Source organism: Amblyomma mixtum, chromosome 2 (genome assembly GCF_055824585.1).
Source record: "Amblyomma mixtum isolate Tamu chromosome 2, ASM5582458v1, whole genome shotgun sequence".
NCBI lineage: Eukaryota > Metazoa > Arthropoda > Arachnida > Ixodida > Ixodidae > Amblyomma > Amblyomma mixtum.
The window spans coordinates 215,704,702-215,728,973 of NC_143013.1; the positions used below are offsets into that span (position 1 = coordinate 215,704,702).

Below are 24,272 nucleotides of genomic sequence, written 5' to 3' on the forward strand. Positions count from 1 at the left end.
CTTCAATGGGTCCAGTGGAACTGCAGAATTTGTTGCTGACGTTGATCGGTGAGTTACCAAGCAAAGTTCTCGTTTGCATAAATAATGCAATTTTCCTTTAATGTTTCTTTCAGGGCCTTTGATATATTAAATTCACACAGTCCAACTGCAATGGACTTCAAAGCACCACTCCGAGCAGCAACATTCAATCTTCAAAAGCAGACGATGCTCCAACTATCTGCAAAGCTCATGTCGCTGCGTCTTCCATCTCGTGAGCTCGTATCCACCTCGGGGAGGAGAATGTCTGTCATAAGTTTGGCATTTTCATTGAAGAACGTTGCAGAACTTGCCCAGAAGCTCTTCGATTCCACTGTTTGCAGGTAGGCCTGCATATTGTGTTTCATATACTATTAATGCATGTCAGTACACAAGTGTGCAATCCAAATGAACAAGACTTTCATGACTGAAAAGTAAAAACACAATTAAAGCTGCATATACAGTGCTGCTTTATTAATAAAAAGAGTGCATGATCATAGGGCCTTTCGTATAGTGCTGAACCATGCAGATGAAGGCATCTTAATGCAGTTTCAAGGCAATGCATTTTGTCCTAACTATACAGAATATTCAAAGCTAAAGCACAAACAATGAAAGCATGGCAAGGTGACAGCGACGGGAAAGTATCTCTAAAACATGTGCTAAAACCAATTTATAGAAGTAATGCTATCTTATTAGACATGCTTATAGCATGCAGTTTCAGTCTATCGCTGAATAATTAAAGCAACAACAGAACATATCTGCCAGTCCAAACTCAAGCCCAGTGACTTTCCGTGTAGTGCTGCTCATAACAAATGTAGCCAAAAGTACAGAGCAACAATAGGACAGCACACCATGCATTTTGACCTACTTGCAAGGCATCTTGCTATAAAATGGCCCGACAATAACTTATGAGGAGTTAGATACAGAATAAACACACTTCAATTCTTGAAAGGAAATGAAGAAAACTATTTTTCATGTTATTGCATTTACAAATGAGGTCAGTGGAGGGTTGAGAAAGTTAACCAAAAGCAACAAAAATGAAAAGCAATCCAATCATTTTACCATTATGGTGGAAGCATAAGTATGAACTACCACTCTCTCAAATTATTTAAGCGTTCCATGAAAATAAAATCCAAAGTGAAGCTACATAAAGAGGACAGCAAAAAATTGCTGGAAATATTGTTACCAAGCTCAGTAACTATAAAAAGGAAAGTAGAAGGCTCTCCTTACTACCATGGCTGCAACAGGCACGATGCAAAATAAGTTTTCTCGAGAGACTATAAATTCAGACTCACTACTTTGCTTCACTTTTTTATACACCTCAGTAGTCTTCTTGTACCTGAGAAGAATGCCGAGGTCTTTACTTGATTGGTTGGGAGCCTCGGGAACCTTACCTAGCCAAGGTTGACCACTGAGCTTACTCAATCTTCTTTAAAGGTTTTAATACTAGCCACTTCTAAAATTTCTTTCCCAGCATTACAATGTAGTAGCAACTAACTTTTTAGGCCCTTTATACCACCGATCTTTTTCACTTTTTGGTGAAATTCTGCCCAAAACAATTTTCTTACACCCTGAGCTTGGTGCATGACAGCCTTGGATGCTTATGCGCCACTAAACGCACGCAACACAACATACATGATGCAAATAAGCACGGCTGACTAAAAGTGTAATGTTATTGGCTATAAAACAAACAAGCTAAGCAATAGCTATGCTGCTGTGAGCACTACTAGAAACTGCACTCACTGGATAAGCTTTCATTGTTATTTCACTTCACTGCATTAACAAGGAACTAGGAATGGAGACATATTTTCTCCATTCTGTTTGCCAAGGCAGGAAAGCAATTGAAAAATATCATGGTGTTTTCATTTTCATTACAGCTACATTTGTACATACAGGCTCAGCCAAGACCACCTTGAAATGTTCTTTAGCTGCATCCGCCAGAGAGGGGGATGGAACAATAACCCCTCAGCTCTGCAGTTCCGGTATGCATACAGAAGCCTACTGGTGCATGCCGATGTGCGGCCTGTGACAACCGGCAATGTTGCCCCAGATTTTGAGGGAATTGCAACAGTGGCCCATGAGCGTGGGCACAGAAGCAACGACGATGAAGCTGATGAGTCGCCTGACATGTACATTGCTACTTCCATAACTGATCATGACTACAGCTGCCTTGGCTACGGACTCACTAATTTTAGCACTGAGGTTGTCACTTACATAGGTGGTTTTATTGTGAGGGTTGTGTCAAAAAGCATAAACTGCAGTTCGTGCTTAGAGATGCTGGTACAGGACGACATCGCAAGTGTCCTCATTTTCATTCGAAATAATGGAGGCCTAATAATGCCTTCAGAGCTCGTAATTCACACCCTGTGCACTGCGGAGCACATTTTCCGCTGCAGTAACGAGCAAGGGCAGAAAAATGTTGACCGCTTGGTCATACAGTCCTTCCAGCAGTTCTGCCAACGGCATGAGAAAAGCTTGCAGGAAGTAGAGCATTACAAAGAAAACCCAGCACATGTAATTGGAGTGATCAAATTTGTTTTGAAGAAATATGTGACACTCAGACTAAGAGAGGAGGCTAGAAGGATAACAGAGAAGGCAAGAGGGGCTTATGTCAGAGCACTGCTTACAAAGCAAATCTTGTTCCAGCACCAATAACAACCACATCCAACTGCACTAATCAACCTGACATGAGCATGAAGGAGCGCAAACAGTCAGTGAATAGTCGGTGCATATGTCATAACGAGCCCCTCGATTATCTGCCTTTGTCTGCTCGGCAACTTAATGACAATTATTTAGTGGAAAGCAAGGAATGAAGGAAACAAAGAATAAAATATTAATAATAAATTTTTACAAGGCAAAGTCGCACTTGGGTATAAATCATGCTGCAGAAGAGAATTTTTTATTAATTTTGATCCCGTGGTTCTAATACATGCCACAAATTTATAAAATACACAGCACCAGCTGTTCCAATGAGCCGTACCGTATATTCTCTCAAATCCTCCTCCATTACACCATAAAAAGTGGGCAATCAACAACTGTTGATACGTGGCAGTAGTGGGGTAGCTTCACCAGTGCATTGTCGGAATGAACCTGGCCAATGTGCATGTTTATAAAGTATTATACCAGTGTCAAATTCAGGCCTGTGTTCCTTTACATGGCAAATATCTCGTGTTGTGTCTTACGTCAGATAAATGTCAATGATATGCAAAACGCAAGACAAATATGTCTGTTGACTGTAGTAGAGGAAATATGTATTTTTCTTGCAGTTTCTTAAAGCACACCTTATATGTGTAAAGCAAAAACTCTTCACCAGTACAATGTTCAGAGCAAAAAATGGCTTGGTTTGGTTTATGGGGTTTAACGTCCCAAAGCGACTCAGGCTATGAGACACTGTGGTGAAGGGCTCCGGAAATTTCAACCACCTGGGGTTCTTTAATGTGCACTGACATCACATAGCAGACAGGCCTCTAGCATTTCATCTCGAACGAAATTCGACCACCGCGGACAGGATTGAACCCGTGTCTTTCGGGTCAGCAGCCAAGCACCATAACCACAGAGCCACAGTGGCGGCCTCAGTGCACAAAAATGTTTCCGAAGCTAAGGTCACTGAAGTGTTCAGCAAGTACTCAGTTGTTTATTAGTGTTAAAGCAATCTAAATGCAAAGCAGTTGGCACATTTCAGCTTTTACACAGACACTCATGTGCTTTTCTGACAGTCTGATTTTTTTGTAGTGGTTAACGTCCCAGAGTGGGACACGCTACGAGGGATGCTGTTTCTGAAGGGATCTGCACCAAATACACAGTTGTGCTATAGATAACAGTTGTGATGAAGAGTGACATGGGACATTTATTCCGACATTGTTCATGCAAAATCATTGTATTAAGATATACTACGTTCAACACGCTTTTTCTTTTCCCAACTACCTAGAATACTGCATCAAGGCATCCCTGTTAGGTGTTGAACAATTAATAGCACAGTTCTTGGTACTGTTTCTATCTCTTTTTTTTCATGTGAATTATTCGAATGTGTGAAAAGATGTGCAAGGTATTGAATGCTACACTGTGCATGAATGAGACATTATTTACATGCTATGATATTTTTATTTGTCTAGTTTGTACAACAGCAAGCATTCACAAACATAACTGCTCATGTTAAATAACTGTCACCTATGAAACCAGCTGTAACTTTACAGTGGCAGGTTGTATAATAATCTCACATACTTGTGATTACGAAGATACCCTGATTGTCAATTTATGCAGATCATGGCATGAATTTTTAATATTTCGAAAGCTGTACGCGAGCAAACCGCATTCCAACATTTCTCTCTACTATCATTACCTTGCAAAATACTATGCTGCTGCTCTCTGAGCGCGACTTAACCCACATGTCTCTCGCATAAAGTTATTTCATGTATGTACGCTTTGGTGCTTCGTTGCACGCAGATTAAACTTTTCAGAACGGAGTCTGTTTGCACTGTATTCAAACTGAATTCGCATCTTGACAAGCAGCGGTAGAAAATGAAAACGGTACAGAAGGCAGGCGCTGCACTGTGCACGTCTGCCGTCTACCTGATCATGGAAGACAGTTGGGCTAGTTGGTGTGAATTCGTTAATGACTGCGACATTGCAACTATCGTGGAAACACAAGGACAGCGACACAAGAAACCGACGTGCTAGCGTGCTGTCCCGTCGGTTTCTTGTGTCGCTGTCCTTGTGTTTCCACGCTAGTTGCAATGTCGCAGCCGTCTACCTGTTGCCTCGTCTCCACCATGGAACAACAACGAGGTCTGAGCGCTGGAGATGACAGGAGGTGACGATGGTGCACATTTTACTAAAGGGACTCCAGGTAACGCCGAAAGGAATGGGGCATGCATGTTTTATAACCCCGTACATCAAAACGAACCTTGCTGAACCTCACCAACAATACTCGTTGATCTTGGCTCACACCAACACAAACAACGCGTAATGAGCGGCACAGGATTCACCACCATCTAAAACTATCTTCGTGCGCGCACAATTGCGAACATTTTGCACATGAACTGGAAAATAATTCAACACAGTACGTAAGGAAGCCGCAAACAACGTTCCTCGCTCAGCTTTTTAACGCACCTTCTAGTAACGCGCACTAAGAAGCGCGCGGCCATGCTGCACGAAGTTGCCAGGTTAGTACGCTGTAACTGACGGTAAGCCGTCAAACTTGGTCTAGGTCGTCTAGATCATGCAGGGAACCATGAGCGAAGTAACAAGATGGCTGCCGTCCATGGTTAGAAAAACGGTGGAGAGGGTTTACATGGGAGTGCTGCCGCCGCTTTCGCTCTAGAGTTGGTATATTAGCTCTATGATTTGTCCTACAGCGTTCCTGGTGGTGTCATACGACTGCTAGTTGAATATAGCTTAAGTGTGCTAGTCTAGTCGGAAGCTAGATTGCGACAGAGATTCGAACAGACGACATATTCCCCTTCACTTGTATGCCTTCCCAGACTCGTACCTCTTCTCTTAAAAGGAAGCTGAAACGGTTTTTTGAGAATTCGAGGTTATGCAAGAATTCGAATCTATCAAGCTTCTAGATAAAGCATGCAAAGTGTTTTGACACTAGCATTTAAAATGGTGACATAATCATCGATTAAAGCCGCGACGATGTTTAGGCTTCTCCTCACTACGCTGGAGGAGTGCGGGGAAACTCGGCAGTGACGTCATTGTTGCCGAAATTTCAGATGTACGGTGCTTACGCCTGCATGCTGCTGTGCGTCGTTAGATAGCGCCATACAATGCATCGTGACCTTCACCTTCGATGACGTCGGTTTCCTTTCATGGAATAACCCTTTTTTCGCTGGAAACGTAGTGCCGTCATACGTGACGTCATTATCGGGGCCTCTGCCCGTCGCTGTGCACTTCAAAGAAGCGGAACGCCGACGACGACTTTATTCGGCGATTTCGCCACCATTTCAAATGCTGGAGGAAAACAATTTCGCAGGCTTTACCTGCACATTTTGCACATTCGGCAGCCTTAAACTCATCGAATTCTAAAACCGCTTCAGTTGCCCTTTAAGGCGGGGTTGAGGTCTCCACCGAGATTAGAGAGCTACTTTGCCATTTCCTTTCCTCAGAAAGTAATCTTTGCATTAATACTATGACAGAGCCGTTCGTCATTCCCGAATAGTGTCATACGATTTCTCGTTGCCTATAAGACATCGGCATCGGCTGATGCATCATCTCCGGCACACTAGTTAAGAAGTCGGCGCCCCTGGAATCCTTTTAGTGGGCATGGAAGTACGGCAACAGCGAACATGCATAAAACGCCATTTCGTTTCTTGGTGCACATCTTGATCCTGCTTGCCGCGTGGAATCATCGTCTCGGCGCCACGACTGCGCAGTTGCGTCCATTGCTGCCTACGCCGTATGACAGCCTCCAGTTTTTCGATTCATCGCCAGCCGGACCGCTTCGCTGCGAGGGAACGGCCCCTTCTTTGAAGACCACTTACCGCAGCCCTCCTTGGACAAGACATCGGCATCGACTGATGCATCATCTCCGGCACACTACTTAATAAGTCGGCGCCCCTGGAATCCTCTTAGTGGGCATGGAAGTACGGCAACAGCGAACATGCATCAAACGCCATTTCGTTTCTTGGTGCAGGTAGGTTCAGCTCCTGAATTCTTTTGCAAAAAATCTGACGATATTTTTTTGCTAGTACTTCCATGTCCGCAAGTTTTGCTCTATTTGACTTGTGATTGCGTTCATGTCATGAAGTCGTTAACAATGTCCGGTGACGTTGAGTTGAATCCTGGACCCTCTGAGGAGGCGTCTTCCCAGCAATACGATGAATTAGTCTCACTTATAAAATCTTTACATGATAAAATGGATTCTAGACACGACGAAGTTATGACCGCTTTTAATGAACTTAGAGTGGCCCAAAATTCAATGTAGCTGCAGATAGCGGATATTGATGGTGGTCTCACTGCAGTGGAAAACAGTATTCACAAATCTGAGGCGTCTCACTTCGAAAGTGTTGCTCATGTCGTAGCACTTGATCGGAGACTGAACGAATTTGAAGATCGTTCACGCCGAGAGAACTTGATATTCCACGGTATCGACGATAGTTGTCAAGAGACATGAGCCGAATCCGAACAAAAAATCTGCTCCGTTCTAAATACCACGTTTAACTTCGGTTTAGATGAGAGCGACGAGCGCATATCTCGAGCCCATAGACTCGGCCGCTTTGTCCCCAACAAATGTCGTCCCATTATCGTTAAATTTGTCTCATTTAAACTTAGGGAAACTATTTTTGCCTCAAAACACAAGTTAAAAGCTTCCAAGGTAACCGTGAGTGAAGATTTTTGCAAAGCGACAAGAAATGAGAGAAAAAAGCTTTCGATTTTGGTACTCAAAGCGGCAAAAATTTTCCGTACGCTATACCAAGCTTCACATTGGCAATACATGTTATGTTTACTCAGCGCACACCGACACGGTATGCGAAATAGGGCCTTTCAGTGACAGCAGTCCATCCGGGTCTTCGCCTGGCACTACCAGCACCTACGCAGATACATCTTTATCCTAACCCAAAAACGTGCTCCTAATGTTGTCCGTCGGAATCTATCGTTTCTCTTCACAAACATCCGGAGTATCGTAAACAAACGCCATGATCTATCATCTGTAATTTATGCTTGCGCTGCCGATGTGGTGGTGTTAACAGAAACTTGGCTTTCAAACGTTATAAGCAATACAGAATTGCTTGACTGTGAAAAAAAATTACACCATTTACCGCCAAGAAAGGACTGCGAACACGGAGGTGGTGTACTGATTGCCATTTCCGATTACCTCGTATCAGACATCGTCATTGTCCCTACTGACCTCGAAATGCTTTGTGTCCGCATAGACCTTCATTACCAAAGTGCTTTATTCTGTGTGTGCTACAGGTCTCCGAACGCGGCACCATCTTTTTGTGATGATTTACACGATGTATTGAATATTTTGGTTACACAATTCCCTTCACTGCCTTTATTTCTGTTAGGTGATTTTAATTGTTGCCCAAATAGATTGTTCCGGTCTCTTTCCAACTGTCACAGGTAGCCAATCCTTTTTGAACATATGCATGCAGTTTAACCTTACACAGCTTGTTTCAGAGCCTACAAGGTTTGGTTCGGGTACATATAACCTGTTAGACTTAATTGTTACCACTGCTCCTGATCTTCTACATCGTGTGACCTACATGCCCGGTTTGAGTGATCATTGTCTTGTTCACTTCGAAATAACGGCGCTTACTGCTAAAAAAGTTAGTAGCATAAAGACAACTAGAGACTATTCCAGGGGTGACTACATATCAATTAACAGCGAACTAGCACTCTTCATAGATAACTGCATGCCTGCCTTCTTCGAGAGAACCGTTGACCAAAATTGGGCTTCATTTAAGAATACAGTCTCGTCACTAGTCGATAAGTACGTCCCAATCCGCCGAATTTAAAAAAAATCCCGATCACCGTGGTTCACCGTCGCCATGAAACGACTTTTGAATAAGAAGCGCTTCTTTCGCTTTGCAAAACGTGCAAACACTGCGGAACGTTGGTCCGCATACAGTGATGTTCGCCGAACTTACCGACTAGCTATCAAAGAAGCCAAGTGCGTGTTCCTAAATAACACACTGCCATCACTCCTTTCTACTAGTCCATCTAAGTTCTGGAACATTATCAGGCCCAAAGAACGAAGTCATCCAACTTTCTGATAGTGTTGGGAATACAATGACAACTGAAGAATGCTGTACTGCCTAGAACCTTGACTTTGCCAAATCATTTTATGATTGTTCCTTCGATGTTGTTCCAGAGGTGCTTAAGTACGATTTCTTTCTGATGGACCCCATTGTCATCGATTTTGCTGGAATTGTGACGTTAATCCAGAGCCTCAAGTTATCGTCCAGTTGCGGTGTCGACAACATCAATTCGAAGTTTTTGAAGAACACTTTTGTTTATTCCAGCATATACTGTATTTTCCGGTGTATAGGACGCGCCTTTTTTTTTTTTCAAAAATCTTGCTGGTGCGTCTTATACAAGGGTGCGTCTTATACGCGAATTTTTCTTTTTTTTTTGCGTGTCCATAAATTACTCAGGTTCATGTTCAAGCTATTTTCACCGAGAGAATATCACTACCGAAAACGCGGTTGTGACACGGTTAAAACTTGAATACTGAGACCGCCGCGTGCAACATTTTTAAGTGAACTTTATCATGAAACGGGGATGACGACTTTCGGGATCACAAACACATGGCCGTTTCGGAGGCCCCAAGCAAAAGTAATGTGAAATGCCAAACGATGGCGACAATCGCGTTTCTCGCCATTGTCAAGACAAGCCCGCGTTCTTTTTCATTGACCCTTTGCAAATTTGTTTGCTCCGTGTACGTAGTACGTACGTAGCGCGAAGAGAATGTTTCAGCTGCGTTGCCTCCAGAAATGGGCGAACTTTCTGATAGCGCATCCGAAGATGCAGTCCTCGAAGGTTTTGAGTAAAAAAAAATGTTGTTATGGACATAAGGAGAGTTCATTCGTTTTTCGTTCTTTTTTTTTGTTAAAAAGTGGGCGGGTATGGAGCGAATGTTGCCTTTTCCGATAACTCTCACAGGTACGGTGCATTTCGCGATGGTCACGCAAGCGTGTTTAATTAAGCTTCACTAGCCTAACTGGGGTGCGTCTTATACACGGGTGCGTCTTATACATGGGTGCGTGATATATACCAAATTTTTCAATGAGGGCCTGCATATATGTGGGTGCGTCCTATACACGGGTGCGTCTTATACACCGGAAAATACGGTATTTAGCGCACCTTTTCACTCAGTCTCTCGAACACGCCATAATGCCGGCTGACTGGAAGGTAGCGAGGGTGGGTCCACTCTTCAAGAAAGGTAATCCGAATTCTCCCCTTAACTACAGACCAATTTCATTAACAAGCATTCCTTGCAAACTTCTAGAGCACATTATATATTCTAACCTCGCTTCTTTTCTGGAAAGTAACTACTCTTTCTTAAGCTCCTGTCAGCACGGGTTCCGCAAAAATTTTTCTTGCGTGACTCAACTCTTAGCTTTCACAAATATCCTAGTGTCATCTTTAGATACTGGTTTACTAACCGACTGCATCTTTCTTGACTTCGTTAAGGCTTTTCATAAGGTATCTCATCACTTACTTCTTCTTAAAATGAGTTCCCTTAATATTGACCCTAATCTCCTTAAATGGATTGAATGTTTCTTGACTTACCGCACCCAGTTTGTATCAGCTAACGACTCTCTATCATCCCCATGTGCTGTGACATCTGTTGTTCCTCAAGGCTCTGTTCTGGGTCCTTTACTTTTTTGATATATATTAATGACCTTCCAATTGGCATGAACAATTCCCTTAAGCTTTTTGCTGATGTCTGTGTTCTTTTTCGTGCAATACATAACATTAACGACAGTTCCCTCCTTCAGTCCGATCTTGCTAAAGTCTTAATTTGGTGTCAGAGATGGTCTATGGTTCCCAATCGATCAAAGTGCAAAATTATGTCTATCTCACGCGAATCTAACCCGTCTAAAACATTCGATTACAAGATTAATGGAGTTTCATTAGAGAAAGTTTCATCTTATAAATATCTGGGTGTTCACGTCACTAACAGCCTATCCTGGCGCACGCAGATAGAAAATGTTATTAACAATGCTAACCGCGCCCTTGGTTACATACGCAGAAACTTCTCTCAGGCTCCATCCCATTTGAAGTTACTTTTATATCAGACACTAATACGGCCAAAACTAGAATACGCATCATCAATATGGGACCCCGCACAACTCACTTTAATCGATGCTATAGAATCTGTTCAAAATCGGTCAGCTCGCTTCATCCTTTCGAATTATTCTCTCACGGCTAGTGTTTCTTTAATGAAAACTAAACTTGGTCTGACTAATCTCGCAGTTCGCAGAAATATTTCACGCCTCAGTCTTTTCCACAGCATTTTCTTTCATAACGAGACACTAAAACAGGAATTTTTTTCATCTATACCATCATACGTGTCATCACGTGTTGATAATCCGCATAAAGTTTCCATCCCAAGTGTAAAACGAATGTGTTTTTTAATTCTTTCTAACGAAAGACTAACACTTAGTGGAACCACCTTTCACCCCATATCGCCTGCACTGTAGACGCGTCATCTTTCAAGCCACTTATCACCAAGTATATCATCGAACAGGCGTCTGCATCATGATTTTTTGCCTTTTGCCTGTACTTTTTTACTATGTATTTTTTTGTTCACCCACCCCCTCAACGCCCTGCGGGCCCTGAGGGTATTGTAATAAATAAATAAATAAATACGTCTCTGAGGTTGGACGCTAGCTCGAAACAGGTATTCGAACCGAGTGCCCCATTGTTTCCATCGGACCTTTGTGGATTCAGGGTTTGTGGAATCTGCGTTTGGAGGCACGTCTTCTTTTAATTTTTCAGTGCGTACCCTGCGTCGAGGTCAAACGCTCAAGATGACACACTAGTGCTTTCGCCTTTGCTGCACGTGAGCAGTCTTAAGTGCAAGCTGAATTAAAAAGAAATTGGGCACTATATGCCACTAATATTTTTTAACCGCTTCAGCTGAAGAACCCCTCAGTGCTGCAGACGACATGCGGCAAAAAACAGAGCAACCAGCATGATGCCGCATCCTGCCACACTTTACTCCTCTGTGCTGAGAACAGTACGCTGGATTTGCCGTACCTTCAAACGCACTGCATGTTTTCACACCGAGCCTTCTGTGTACTGTTCCATGCACTGGCCACGTTATTACACGTAAACCGGCTGTTCCAGGCAACACTTCCAAAATATTTCAAGACTTAAGAAGTTTGAAATAGAATGAAGTAAACTTTTTGCAAAAATAAACTGGCAGTCTCTGCGGATGTTAGTTTTTTTTTAAACAATGTTAATTAGCAGCTGGTTATTCAGGTGCACTTAGTTATTCTTTATTATAATTTCATATTAAGAGCCGTGGCCAGTTTGTGTCTGCGTATAAGATGATAAGGAAATGCTAGTTTCGTCTCCGCAAACACAGCCTTGAACACTCACAACTACACTCTGTTAAAGAAGGGCGCCGAGCTTGAGAAGTACTCACGCCAAAAAAAAAAGCATCGAAATTAAACTTGTTCCCGGCAGTCAGGGTGAAGACTGCACCGCCTAAAGGTAACTGGAGCAAAAATCGAGTGTCCCATCACCGATTCCGACATTGACGACATGCACCGAGTTCCAACAAAAGCCGAGAGTAACAGTAAACACGTAAAAGCCTTCTTATGCAGAGTCCAAAAAACAGGGTTGCATGAGCAAGGCGCGGAAGGCCCGACTTAACACAGCTGATCTTGGCTTCCTCCAGTGTTTGTCGGTGATCATTGGACCCCACAAAACTTGTCTCTTCGACAGGGCTTAAAACTGAAGAAGAAAAAAGGTTGGAGGTTTTTGTTCGTGAACAACTGCCAAAATTAAAGCTAGACAAACACCCGCAGAAAGCGCTTACCGCATATGCTCCGAGGCCGATTTGATTCCGTCCCGCTAGGTTAGCTTAACAGTACTCAGCCAGCCTCTTTTCGTGTGCTACTTAAGTCATCATTTCGACTGGTCAGTCTACCCCGTTTCTTTGTGGTTCTTTCGTATCCAGTGCACATTTCAATTCCAGATGCTTCGAAGAGCACTTTCACGTTATCTACGCACCGCCGTCTTCTAATGAACACCATTTTTCGTTCACCCGCATCACGGATGACAAAATGTATCGAATCCCCACAGTTACTCCGCTACAAATATGACATCGCCCACAGTCACGCCTGGCGATTAAATCCAGTAGGTTCCGAAACCTCGTATTGTCTCAATCATGATTGGTGTTCTTTTCTCAGTTAAATTAAATTCATTTTCGCAACGGGCCCAACATTTATCGGATATTTTCTTTTCAGCCACAATGGAAGCACGTCCCATAGAGCTGTAGGCTTTAGACGCCTACTTAAACGCCAGCGAGCAATAAGGATTTCCAGACGCTGTGGTATTGGTAGGGCTTCAGTATCAATAGTCGATTTATGTTCACCGAATTCCTCGCTTTATTGATTAAAAGAAACAAACGGAAACGTCAGCCGCTCGATTATATCGCTTCCCTTCTCAGGAATGGTAGCCGAAATACAAAACCTAGAAGTAATACCAACGCTGTGTGCAGGCAAGAGTAAGTACTTCAAAGATATTTCACAGCAACAACGCAGATAAGGCAGAAATATATCATGGAAGTTCAGAACTGTCTTATATTAAAAGTACGGCGCCTGAAGCTGTAGAAAATGTAAACATTGTAGTACACATCAACACACGAACTGTTCTGGGAGTTGGTTTTGCATGAGGGAAGTCAAACGGCGCAACAGCATACGGTCTAAGAAAACAGCAGAGGGAAGAGTAGAAACGAACACAGCAGAGCGCTGACGTAAGTCGCTTCAGAACAGAACATCATCGCAACGTCTTTGATTTATGCTAGCACTTCTTTTGGGAAAGTGTGCGTTAGGATAGCTCTATTTACTTTTCTTGGCATTCCAGTACCGAGAATGTGTGTAAATAGGTGTACTGATCATGATTTATTGATTTTTCGTTCCAGAAATTTACAAAATATATTATGTTGCAAGGAGCTTGTTGAAGCACCACCTGGTAGGAAGATGCCAGTTCTTATGATGTCCTGTTTTTTTCAGCGGGGAAAAGGTGAGCTATTTTTCATTATTTTCCTCCCTGAAGCTTGTACTGCATTGCTTACAGATACGCATTATAGTTATGCGTGGCCTACCGCCGTAAACTCAAATCCATAAATAAAATGAAGGGTTAGTATTGGTGCTAGAACCGACAACAGAACAATTCACGTTTCTTTCATGGTTGTTTTGGGGGACATATTTGACTCTCCTATGAAAGAGTCAGCTTTCTCTTCTGCTATTCCTTCATCCCACCAGGTTTTCTTTTTGGCGGTTGGTGGAGAGAATGTGAAGCAGTCAACGTTTTATCACAAAAGCAAATCCTAAGGGCACAGCGATATGCATCGCTTTGGAAACGAAGAAAAAAAGATTCAACGCTATTGCTTCCTTGCAAGCCCACAGGAAGTCGCAACTGAAACCAATTCGATGCACAACTACCCGGTCCAGCCAAGTAAATGGCTGTCCACCAAGAATCCCACCCGCCTACGTCTTTCTTGACCCACACGCTTTCCTTCTTAAGGGGTGATCTAATGGTAGCAAAAGGGTAAAAATTCAACAATTCAAAATGTAGCGAAAGTAGCGCGACGCGGTTTTCACACCAATGCAACAAAGGCATCTGAACTTTTTTTTATGACAAAAATTGGATCGCCGCATTTCTGAGGCACAGGTGGCCTTGTATCAAAGATTACAAACCATTGACACAGCGGAAGCACCACATTTTGGCAGCCAATTTAACTGTTCAGGTAATAGTGTCTGAGTTTATTGGCGTTTATGGGTTTAGCGTCCCAAGGCGACTCAGGCCATGAGGGACGCCGTAGTGAAGGGCTCCTGAAATTTCGACCACCTGGGGTTCTTTAACGTGCACTGACGTCGCACAGTACTGGAGGCTTTTGAATTTCGCCTCCATCAAAATTCGACCTCCACGGCGGGTATTCTGGAAATTAAATGCTTCGTTACGAAAGGAAAAATGTCGACGTCTTTTTGTGCATTTCAGTGAACACCTCATCGTGCTTTTGTCTATTGTTTTCGAAATATCTGATGTTGGTTCTCTCAAACTTTTGTATCACCCTATGCTTCTTGACGCTTCTGTGCATAAAGGAGTCACTTCCTTGACTCTTCCTTCATTTCCTTGATGATTTCTGACCTTCTTTTTTTTTCTTTTAGGCAGCTATTGTATTGACGATCGGCCACATATTCTCTACTACATGGCACCTCCATATGAGGCGAACTGTCTGCAGTGTGTTTGAATAAAAATGTAAACAAAATGACAGCGGTTTAACTCTTTTACACCGAAAGTCGAGTGGTAGTTTTTCTTGCTTCTACTATGACTTTGCTCTTTGTAATTTTTCGGCTTAACTTGTTGCTTGCCGTTGCTATTTGTGCTCGGATTAAGTACGCAGTTTGCAATTCTAACAATTTATAACTTCTTGATTTCCACCGATCCTGACAAACATCGTCTTGAGGTCTGTAAATCAGTTTTCTATTATTTGCAGATCAACTTTTCTCATCTTTGCACAAATCACTCGCAAGGCTAAAATTGGAGGCCACCATCGTATCGAGCATATCCAAATTAGCCTGAACATGGATTTTTCCAAATCCCAGGGCAAAATTCGGGGATGGGGTGAGCCGAATGGGGGGAGTGGCCTAGGTGAAATTCGGAGGTCACCATCGTGATGCGTACATTCAAAGTAACCTGGATATCACTTTTGGTCGAAATCCGAGCGGGGCAAATTTCGGCGCTGTGGATGGGCTGAACTTGGAAATGACCCAGTTACGATTTGGAGGTAACTATCGTATTCGGCACATTCAAATCAGGTTGGATATCGATTTTGGCTGAAATCTGAGAAGGTAAAGTTTCGGGGGAGGAGGTGGGTTAAATTTGGGGGGGTGGGGGATGTTGATATTGACCAGGGCCAAATTTAAGAAAAGAATCGCATTGGCTATATTCAAAGTATGCTTCGCCATCTGATTTAAGGTTGTTGATGTGAAATCACTTAGACCGAAGGTCACTTCAATGTCAAATCTATATACGGAATAAAACTCAAGTTCGGTATTAAATACGGCTGTCTCTCGATAAAGAAACCATCACGATTTCCTATTTTTTGTAACACAAGTTCGCTTCTCTCAGTGATCCACGCAAGCGTGCCCCTTTACATCCATTAGCCCAAATCTTCCATTCGCCACGCTGCCACCAGATAAAGCAAATAATCTGGGGCCAGATTCCAGTTCGGTTCCGTCTCCGAAACGTTCCTTTTCAAAGTGACGTCATAATAACGACAGTGAAGTACGTGAGTAGAAAGAAGGGAAAGCCAACGGCCAATCGGCGAGGGGCCGACATCGCAGGAGCCCGGCCCATGTCTGCCTGGCTTTTTCGGGGGCCGTACACTAAAAATAGGCTTTTTTAAAAAAGAAATAAAATATCGCAAATAAGTGGTAATGCGTATTATTTAATAAGAAGTCCCAATATGTGCAAGAGAGTGTAGAAAACAACTAATTTGACGTTTCTTTAGGTACATGTTTCTTTTTCGTGTCGGTAGATGGTGCGGCATGCGCGCGCTCGCGCGTGGCACCATCTGTGTGCCATCTGGGAAACCATGTGCTCTTTGGCGCGCATTGAAGCTCAGTTTCGAACAAGAAGACTCCCAATGGCGCAAGCAGCAACTCGCCGGTCTCTTGGCCCCCATGTTTCTCCGCGACAGCGTACCTTGCTTGTGGAGTTCATGGAGCAACACCCATGCCTCGAGAAAGGGTCATCTGTTTTGACGCCAGAAATTGCGAAAGCAAGCAAAGCGCTGTTGTGGCGGGAGCTCGCCGAAATTTTAAATGCAGAGGTGCCAGCAACGAAAACAGCGGACCAGGGGCGGCAGTTCTGGAAAAAAGAAGTCTATAACTCCCGCCATGACACAGCCGTCGTGGCCGCTGAACACAGATGAATGCAGCGATCCAGACTGCACTTTTGCTTCTGCGTAACAAGCGGCTCGTTTACTCCTAGGGGTGCCGGCGGCGGCCATCTGTGCGGTCTGCTAGGCCGCTCAAGTGCAGTAGGCGTGCGTGACGGAGTTTTCGAAGAGGTATGTTGGACATGAACTGCGTATTTCCGAATAGAGGGCGTAATTAGCAAAGTGATTTGAAAAGTAAACGGAGTTGGTTGCAAGTAATCGCAATCCTTAGACCAGTGACTGCGTTTTGACATTTGGTAAACTGATGGTATGCTTTCCCCGTTATTTTTCTCGATCTCCTTTGCGGGATTTAAAAAAAAAAAGAAACATCCGTGAGTTAGTAGTAATTTTCTGTTTACTGTGAATGCCCCTTTGCTTAGAGTAGTAAGAAACATATAGTCAAGGTATAAAGTTCCCAATGCAGTATCATTGAACACTGCATAAACAGGGTGTGCCAGCTAAAAGCTTTTAAAGAAGACGAAGTGCCCTAGCCCCGTGAGACCAACTGAAGGTTGTTGCCAGTCGCGTGTCCTAGTCTGCAGTATTTTTTTTTATTATGGAAACGCAATTAATAAGCTGATACTAATTAGCTAACTTCTTAATTATTGCTTTCAGGAAGAAAGTGCCAACGCAGGAATTGTAGATCCTATAGAAAAATAACCGGTTGCCGTGTTTGCGACCAAGTACCGCTGATACAGCTTCTTTTATTTGCCTAAAAAAAACCCCGCGAAATACAAATAAGAACCACGTGATAGGGACGCAGTTTCAGCGCTTCAAGACGACCGGTCAAGCAACGACATTCGCTTATCTTTGCACCGCTGTCCCGAACAGGGTTCGGCGTTCTGCGATTGTTGGGAGATATACGGCAGCAACTCTCGCATGGGCGCGTGACGGGGCAAGTTCAGCGCGTGACGGTGCAAGTTGGGAGGCACGACCACATGCCTATCACCCGAGGTGAGGTTTCGCGTGAAAAAGCGCTCCATGCGAGCCGCGCTCACTTCCTTGAAAAGCAGCGCCCGCTTACTTTCCGTGAGGCATATGCAGTTCCTGGCGCATATCTCGCCATCACCTCAAAACACCGAACTCTGTTCGGGACAGCAAGCGCAAACATAAGCGAATGTCGTTGCTTGACCGGTCGTTTAGGAGCGCTGAAACTGCTTCCCTATCACGTGGTTCTTTTTGTATTTCGCTGGCTTTCTTTTAAGGCAAATAAAAGAAACTGTATCAGTGGTACTTAGTTGCAAACAGGGCAAACGGTTATTTTTCTATGGGTTTTACAACTCCGGCTTTGACACTTTCTTCCTGAAGGCAATAATTAAAAAGTTAGCTAATTAGTCTCTGCTAATTAATTCCTTTTGTATAATGAAAAACTACCGCAGACTAGGACACGCGACTGACAACAACCCTCAGTTGGTCTCACTGGGCTAGGGAACATATTCTTTCTTACAAGCTCGGTGACATTTAGCTGCGACACCCAGTATATAACAGCGCACATTGATCTTTTGGGAGACTCTTTATGCAGACACACGTTGCAAGGTGATTATGAAGTGTCTAACTGATCAGTTCGGAATTTGCAAAGAGTCTACTGCAAGCATTTTAACAATGTGTTGAGTGATGTGTAAAGAAAATATATTTGGTTCTCTTAAACGTAGCCTCTTTGCTTTTCATTGATTTTACACTTTGCTAAAATAATATATTAATTCTTGAGGTTATTCAAGCAGACCGTGGAGTCAAAGTACCACTGCTCAATGTGGTGGCCTTGTGCGCTCAGAATAGCAGCCTGCCGTCTTCTGCACAATCACTGGATAGGCATGCTCCAAGCCTCAACCTCACTCCAACAACTGCTGTGCAGCCCATCGCAGCTCCTTCTCACGAAGGCATTCCATGTGGGCGATGATTTCCATCACATGTTTCTGTTGGAGGTCGACCCGAAACGAGTGGCGTAAGTTCAGCAATGCACACAATGGCTCGTCACCAGTGATATCAAGCTTCTCTATTGCGTGCCATTCTATAAACAGCTATCTGATGATCAGATCTAGACTGCATAGGTGAAGCGCTGCAACAATGTCTTTTCTGTGGGTATCCTCAGGGACAAGCCAACAACACGAGCGGTGCACACCATCGCGCTGTACGACAAGCGGTTGCGTCACAATTTTGGTACGAGTGTTGGGAGAACTGGCTCCACATTGAGGTCGCCCAGTGGCGAGTATCACATTAACCAACGGCATGCACAGGAAAATGCGAATTCGCAGTGTTCAGCATGATCGAGGCCCAAGAACATTATGAGATCAAATGGTACACCATCTTCATTATCAGTGCTTAAATAATGAATTCCCGGCGCGTCAAGTGGTAGCTCTTTATTGACCTTTTTAACACATCCCAAAAATAAACCCCGTTCTAGCAATACAAAAAAAAACACATGATCTATTGTTTCGCGCTGCTTACAAATATGGCGCTGAAGAACAGCAGGCTATCATTGTGGCACGGATGCACAATCTGCCCGAATTTACTTTCGGGAAAGAATGGACTGGTTTCTTGCCATCCAGAAACCCGCTGTGGAGCCTCCCGAGTGGATCTCAAGACTAGAGTCGTTGTGTATATCACATGAATTTTAATCCGACGATGTCAGACTCGTGTTGACTGACCACGACAGCGCCGTATTAGTGTTTTTAAGGTTAAATGCTACTTGCCAAAGCCAGGCAATAAATAAAAAATGTGTTCGGCCTGATGTGTGCGCCATGCCACCATTGATGACGTCACACTATCTTTCTTGTTATCGTAGACATTTTCTGCACCATCTGCGAGCATGCAACGCACTCACGCACGCACACACACACGTACGCACGCGCGCACACACGCACACGCGCGCACACACACACACACACACACACACACACACACACACACACACACACACACACACACACACACACACACACACACACACACACACACGCACACGCGCGCACGCACACACGTCGCCGGGTATTCTAGTTATGGAACTAGCCATGCTTTTGCATTGAGTTCAGTTGAGTTGGGTTCAGTGGCGCATAAGCAACGGCGGCTATCATGCGCCAAACGCAAGGTTAAGATTTGAGAAATGCTGGGTCACCTCGGCGTGTCCTTGTCGGTGCAAGGGCGCCGAGGATAGCTTTTGCATTAAAATAAATTTTGAAAGCTGTATTCGACATATAGGCCAGACATAAAACTTCGTTGTTTTGCGTGCAGAGTCATGAAAATGATGCTTCCCAGTCGCATACATCTGCTATGAGGAACAGACGTACTCAGAATGTGCAGCCCCTGCTCACATATCACGCTGCGTCACCGAGTGGTCCAAAGATAGGCAGGTCCATGTCACGCGTCGAGGGGTGCTCGTCTGGAAGCGCCGGCTCTGCCTTGCGTGTGCTTGGGGCTATATACCAAGTGTTTCAGAGAAGACCAAGTAAATTTCAAAAATAGGCTTTCTGTGGTAAAAATATAGCTTTTGCGGCATAGTATTGCCAGTGTTAGCGCACACCGGAGAGCTAGTATATTCTCTTAAATAGGAACCTGGTTGACTAAATTTGGGATAATTAACTTTTTTAATATCAAAGCTAGGCAACTGGTTGCAATTAGAGATTTTTAGCCGGTCTTTATGGTAGCCATATCGGTTTTTAGAATTCCGAAAACGCGATTTTCCTCGACGCTGCAGCTGTACAAAAGTTGCAAACATCGTGCCAAAATATATGCGTTTTCGAGAACCATTCTTAACCTGCCTGCCTTTCCTCTTCTTCCTTCTCCTCGTGAAGCACTGAGGCAAAGCAACCTTTCCAGTGCACGCAACTAGAAAAAAAGCCAAATTTTTTTCTAGCCACAGCGAAAAGCGTCATCGCATTTTCGAAATTCTAAAAACTGATATGGCTGTTACTAACACCTGGCTACAAAACAAATCTGTTTGCAGATAGGCGTCTGGCTGTGGTAGTTAAAAAGTGAATTATTAAATTTAGCTAGCCAGCTTACTACTTAAAGCAATTCACCGGTTTTCTGGAGTCCGCAACACTGGTAATACTATTCTGAAAATTCATATCTTTATCTGAAAAAACCTATTTTTGAGAATTTCTTAATATTCCCTGTCACACGTGGTATAGAAGTGATCCCGCCGATGAGGAGAGACTGTGGCGTGCTTCTCGCGTATGCCGGCAACCTGATAAGGTGTCACAAACTTTTGTTGCCTCTGTAGTGTGCCAACTGTGACAGGTTCCGCTACCGCCATGCGCCGACACTGCGCTGCGCCTGACGACGACGAAGTTATGCGCCGACACTCCGCTGCGCCTGACGACGACGAAGTTGCCCCGCTCTCTTGGTGCTGGCTACGCCCGTCTACGCTGCCAGATCCTGCACGGCGGTTCGGTCTCTTGAGGACGCCTAATAAACGCACCCCTATAATTGGTGGAGGTGCTGAGTTCGTCCCCTACCAACCTGGAACTCCGGAGCCGTACGCTGCCGCCTGTGTCAACAATGCCAGATGAGACTGCCCCAACACCGGCGGCCAGTTCAACCACCGTCATTTGTTCTAGCGCCATCCGGCAGCGTGACCCTGCCCTCTTCAGTGGGACTGCCGACCAAGATGTTGAGGACTGGTTGTCATCGTATGAGCGAGTGAGCAGCTATAACAAGTGGGATGACACTATCAAGCTGACTAACGTCATCTTTTATCTCACGGACGTGGCGAACCTCTGGTTTCGAAACCATGAGGCGGACCTACCCACTTGGCCCGTATTTAAGAAGAGCTTTGCGGAAGTGTTCGGCCGCCCTGCGGTGCGCAAGCTCCGTGCCGAACAGCGCTTACGGGACCGCGCTCAACACACCGACGAGACCTTCACAAGTTACATTGAGGACATCGTTGACCTCTGCAAACGTGTCAACGCCTCCATGCCAGAAGCGGACAAGATCCACCATATCCTCAAAGGCATCGCTGACGACGCATTTCAGATGCTCCTCGCGAAAAATCCCACCACCGTCAGTGAGGTCATTAAGCTTTGCCAGAGCTACGACGAGCTCCGCAAGCAGCGCGCTTCTACACGGCGTGCCGGTGTCTGCGACGAAGCCCTCTCCACTCTGGCCCTGGGCGGTACTACTCCTGAGGACTCCCCTCTTCTCAACCACATCAAAGCCTTCGTTCGTGAAGAGGTCGCTCGCCAGCTGTCCCTCATATCCCATTTTCAAGACCCCGCCCGCCAAGTTCCTGACTCGACCCCGTCTTTGGCTCCTACCATTCGCCGTGTCGTGCAAGACCAAGTCGCTGATCTGCTACCGTCCAGCCCTGTGCCCGCGCCTGTGACAGCACCCCTGACGTACGCCCAAGCGGTGGCCAGGCCACGACATACGCCGGCAACCGATTCCTACCAGGCCGCCCCTTCTTTGCGTCCTCCGCCGCCGTCAGAGCCCCCGTCTCAAGCTCCGTTTTCAAGGGTTCGCCCACATCCTACCAATCCCTGGCGTACTGCGGACAACCGACCCATCTGTTACGCCTGTGGTCTGCCCGGCCATGTCGCGCGGCTTTGCCGCCAGCGCCTTCCGCCTTCGCGACCTGACCTGCGCTCCTACCCGTACGATGCCGAACTATCCTCGCCGAGAAGGCCACCTGGTCCCCCCTTTGTTTCCCCTGATAGCCAAATTTACACCACTCGCCGATCGCCTTCCCCTCGACGCCGTTCCCCTTCTCCGATGCTGCGACGTTCTAGCTCCGCGCTTGAGGGAAACTAACAGCCGCAGTTCCGGGGGCAAGAATTGCGCTTGTTTCGAACTCCTCAAGTCCTCCGTGTCGTCCCGCTAATGTAATCGTAGTGTTCGTGGAAGGTGCCAAGGTTCTCGCCCTCGTCGACACGGGCGCTGCAGTATCTGTCATCAGTGAAGCTCTCTGCCGCCGACTCCGCAAAGTGACTACACCAATTTCTGACTTTTCGCTTCGCACCGCCTCATCACAGCGCATTCATCCCTCAGCCGCATGTACGGCCCGTGTCCTCATTCAAGATGTTTTGTACACCATCGAGTTTATTGTGCTGTCTCACTGCTCACACGACATCATCCTGGGATGTGACTTCCTTTCGACTCATCGTGCCGTTATTGACTGCGCTCGAGCTGAAATCGCCTTTTCTCCGCTGTGTGACGCTCCCTTTTGCGACGTACCTACGCAGTCTGCCAAACTTGTGGTCGCGACTGATACCGACATTCCTCCGTTTTCTGCTGCCCTCGTGCCGCTCTCCTGTGTCGGCGTCCCTCATTCAACTGTTTTCTTCACGCCTTCCGAAACCGCTTCCCGCCATCCCTGCCTCCTGCTTCCCTTTGCTGTTCTGACGATCGACCATGGAGAAAGTGCAATTTACGTCTCGAACCCATCTTCGTGCCCGTCAGCAGTGCTCCGAGGTGAATGCCTCGGGCGTATTGAAGAACTTGATTCCTGCCTTCCCTACCCTATTCTCGATACCACCGCTTCCTTCGATGTCGATGTGCTCAGCTCTTGTGATGTTCAGAATGATCCACCGCCCTCCGACGTCTTCCACCGTGCCATTGACGCCGACCTTCCACCCGCGCTACGTGATCAACTCGTCGCCCTCCTCCAGCGCTTCAGTTCTTTCGATCTTCCTCAGACTGCCTTGGGCCGTACGTCTGTCGTTGCGCACACCATCGACACCGGTACACACGCCCCTCTTCGCCAGCGCCCCTATCGTGTCTCGGCTTCTGAGCGCCGCGTCATTTCTGATCACGTGGACGACATGCTCCGTCGGGGTGTCATACAGCCCTCCCACAGTCCCTGGGCGTCTCCTGTTGTGTTGGTAAAAAAGAAAGATGGGTCCATCAGGTTCTGTGTTGATTACCGCCGGCTCAACAACATCACACGCAAGGACGTCTATCCCCTGCCACGAATCGATGACGCCCTGGACTGCTTGCAGGGAGCTGAGTATTTCTCCTCGCTGGATTTGAGGTCAGGCTACTGGCAGGTGCCCATGGCTGACGCTGATCGCTCAAAAACTGCCTTCATAACATCTGACGGCTTATATGAGTTCAACGTCATGCCGTTTGGCCTTTGCAACGCCCCGGCAACTTTCGAACGCCTGATGGACACTATCCTTAGTGGACTCAAGTGGGAGAGTTGTCTTTGCTATCTCGATGACATCGTCGTCTTTTCTGCGGACTTTTCTTCTCATCTCATCCGCCTCGAGCGCGTTCTGACTTGTCTTACTGACGCTGGGCTCCAGATGAATTTGAAAAAGTGCCGCTTTGCTGCCCGACAACTCACCATTTTAGGACATGTAGTCTCTAAAGACGGCATTCTTCCGGATCCCGCCAAACTTCGTGCAGTTGCCGAATTTCCGAAGCCCACCTCACTGAAGCAGCTCCGTAGCTTCGTTGGCCTTTGCTCTTACTTCCGTCGCTTCATCTTGAATTTCGCCACGATCATCGCTCCTCTGACCCAGCTACTCGCAGGCAGCTCCAACCTCTCCGCTTGGACGCCTGCTTGCGATGACGCCTTCGACACCTTGCGCCGCCTTTTGGTTTCGCCTCCCATCCTGCGCCACTTTGACCCGACTGCGCCTACTGAGATCCACACTGACGCCAGCGGTATTGGACTGGGTGCCGTTCTCACTCA

At 45.6% G+C, this 24,272-nt stretch overlaps 1 protein-coding gene and 1 pseudogene across 1 annotated transcript; both read left to right on the forward strand.

The window, feature by feature from the left end:
* The first annotated feature begins 118 nt into the window (after positions 1-118).
* On the forward strand, positions 119-2,683 carry LOC149362545 (uncharacterized). The gene is made up of 2 exons (XM_089569750.1): positions 119-359; positions 1,893-2,683. The coding sequence occupies exons 1-2, from the start codon at positions 151-153 to the stop codon at positions 2,668-2,670; spliced, it is 987 nt and encodes a 328-aa protein (XP_089425876.1). The 5' UTR covers positions 119-150; the 3' UTR covers positions 2,671-2,683.
* Positions 2,684-16,339: 13,656 nt separating this feature from the next.
* On the forward strand, positions 16,340-18,832 carry LOC149362546 (uncharacterized; annotated as a pseudogene).
* The last annotated feature ends 5,440 nt before the right edge of the window (positions 18,833-24,272 follow it).

Coding starts and splice junctions, on each gene's coding strand:
- LOC149362545 (XM_089569750.1), top strand. CDS start 151: ATGGACTTCAAAGCACCACTCCGAGCAGCAACATTCAATCTTCAAAAG. Junction 360..1,892: donor TTCGATTCCACTGTTTGCAG/GTAGGCCTGCAT, acceptor TTTTCATTACAG/CTACATTTGTACATACAGGC.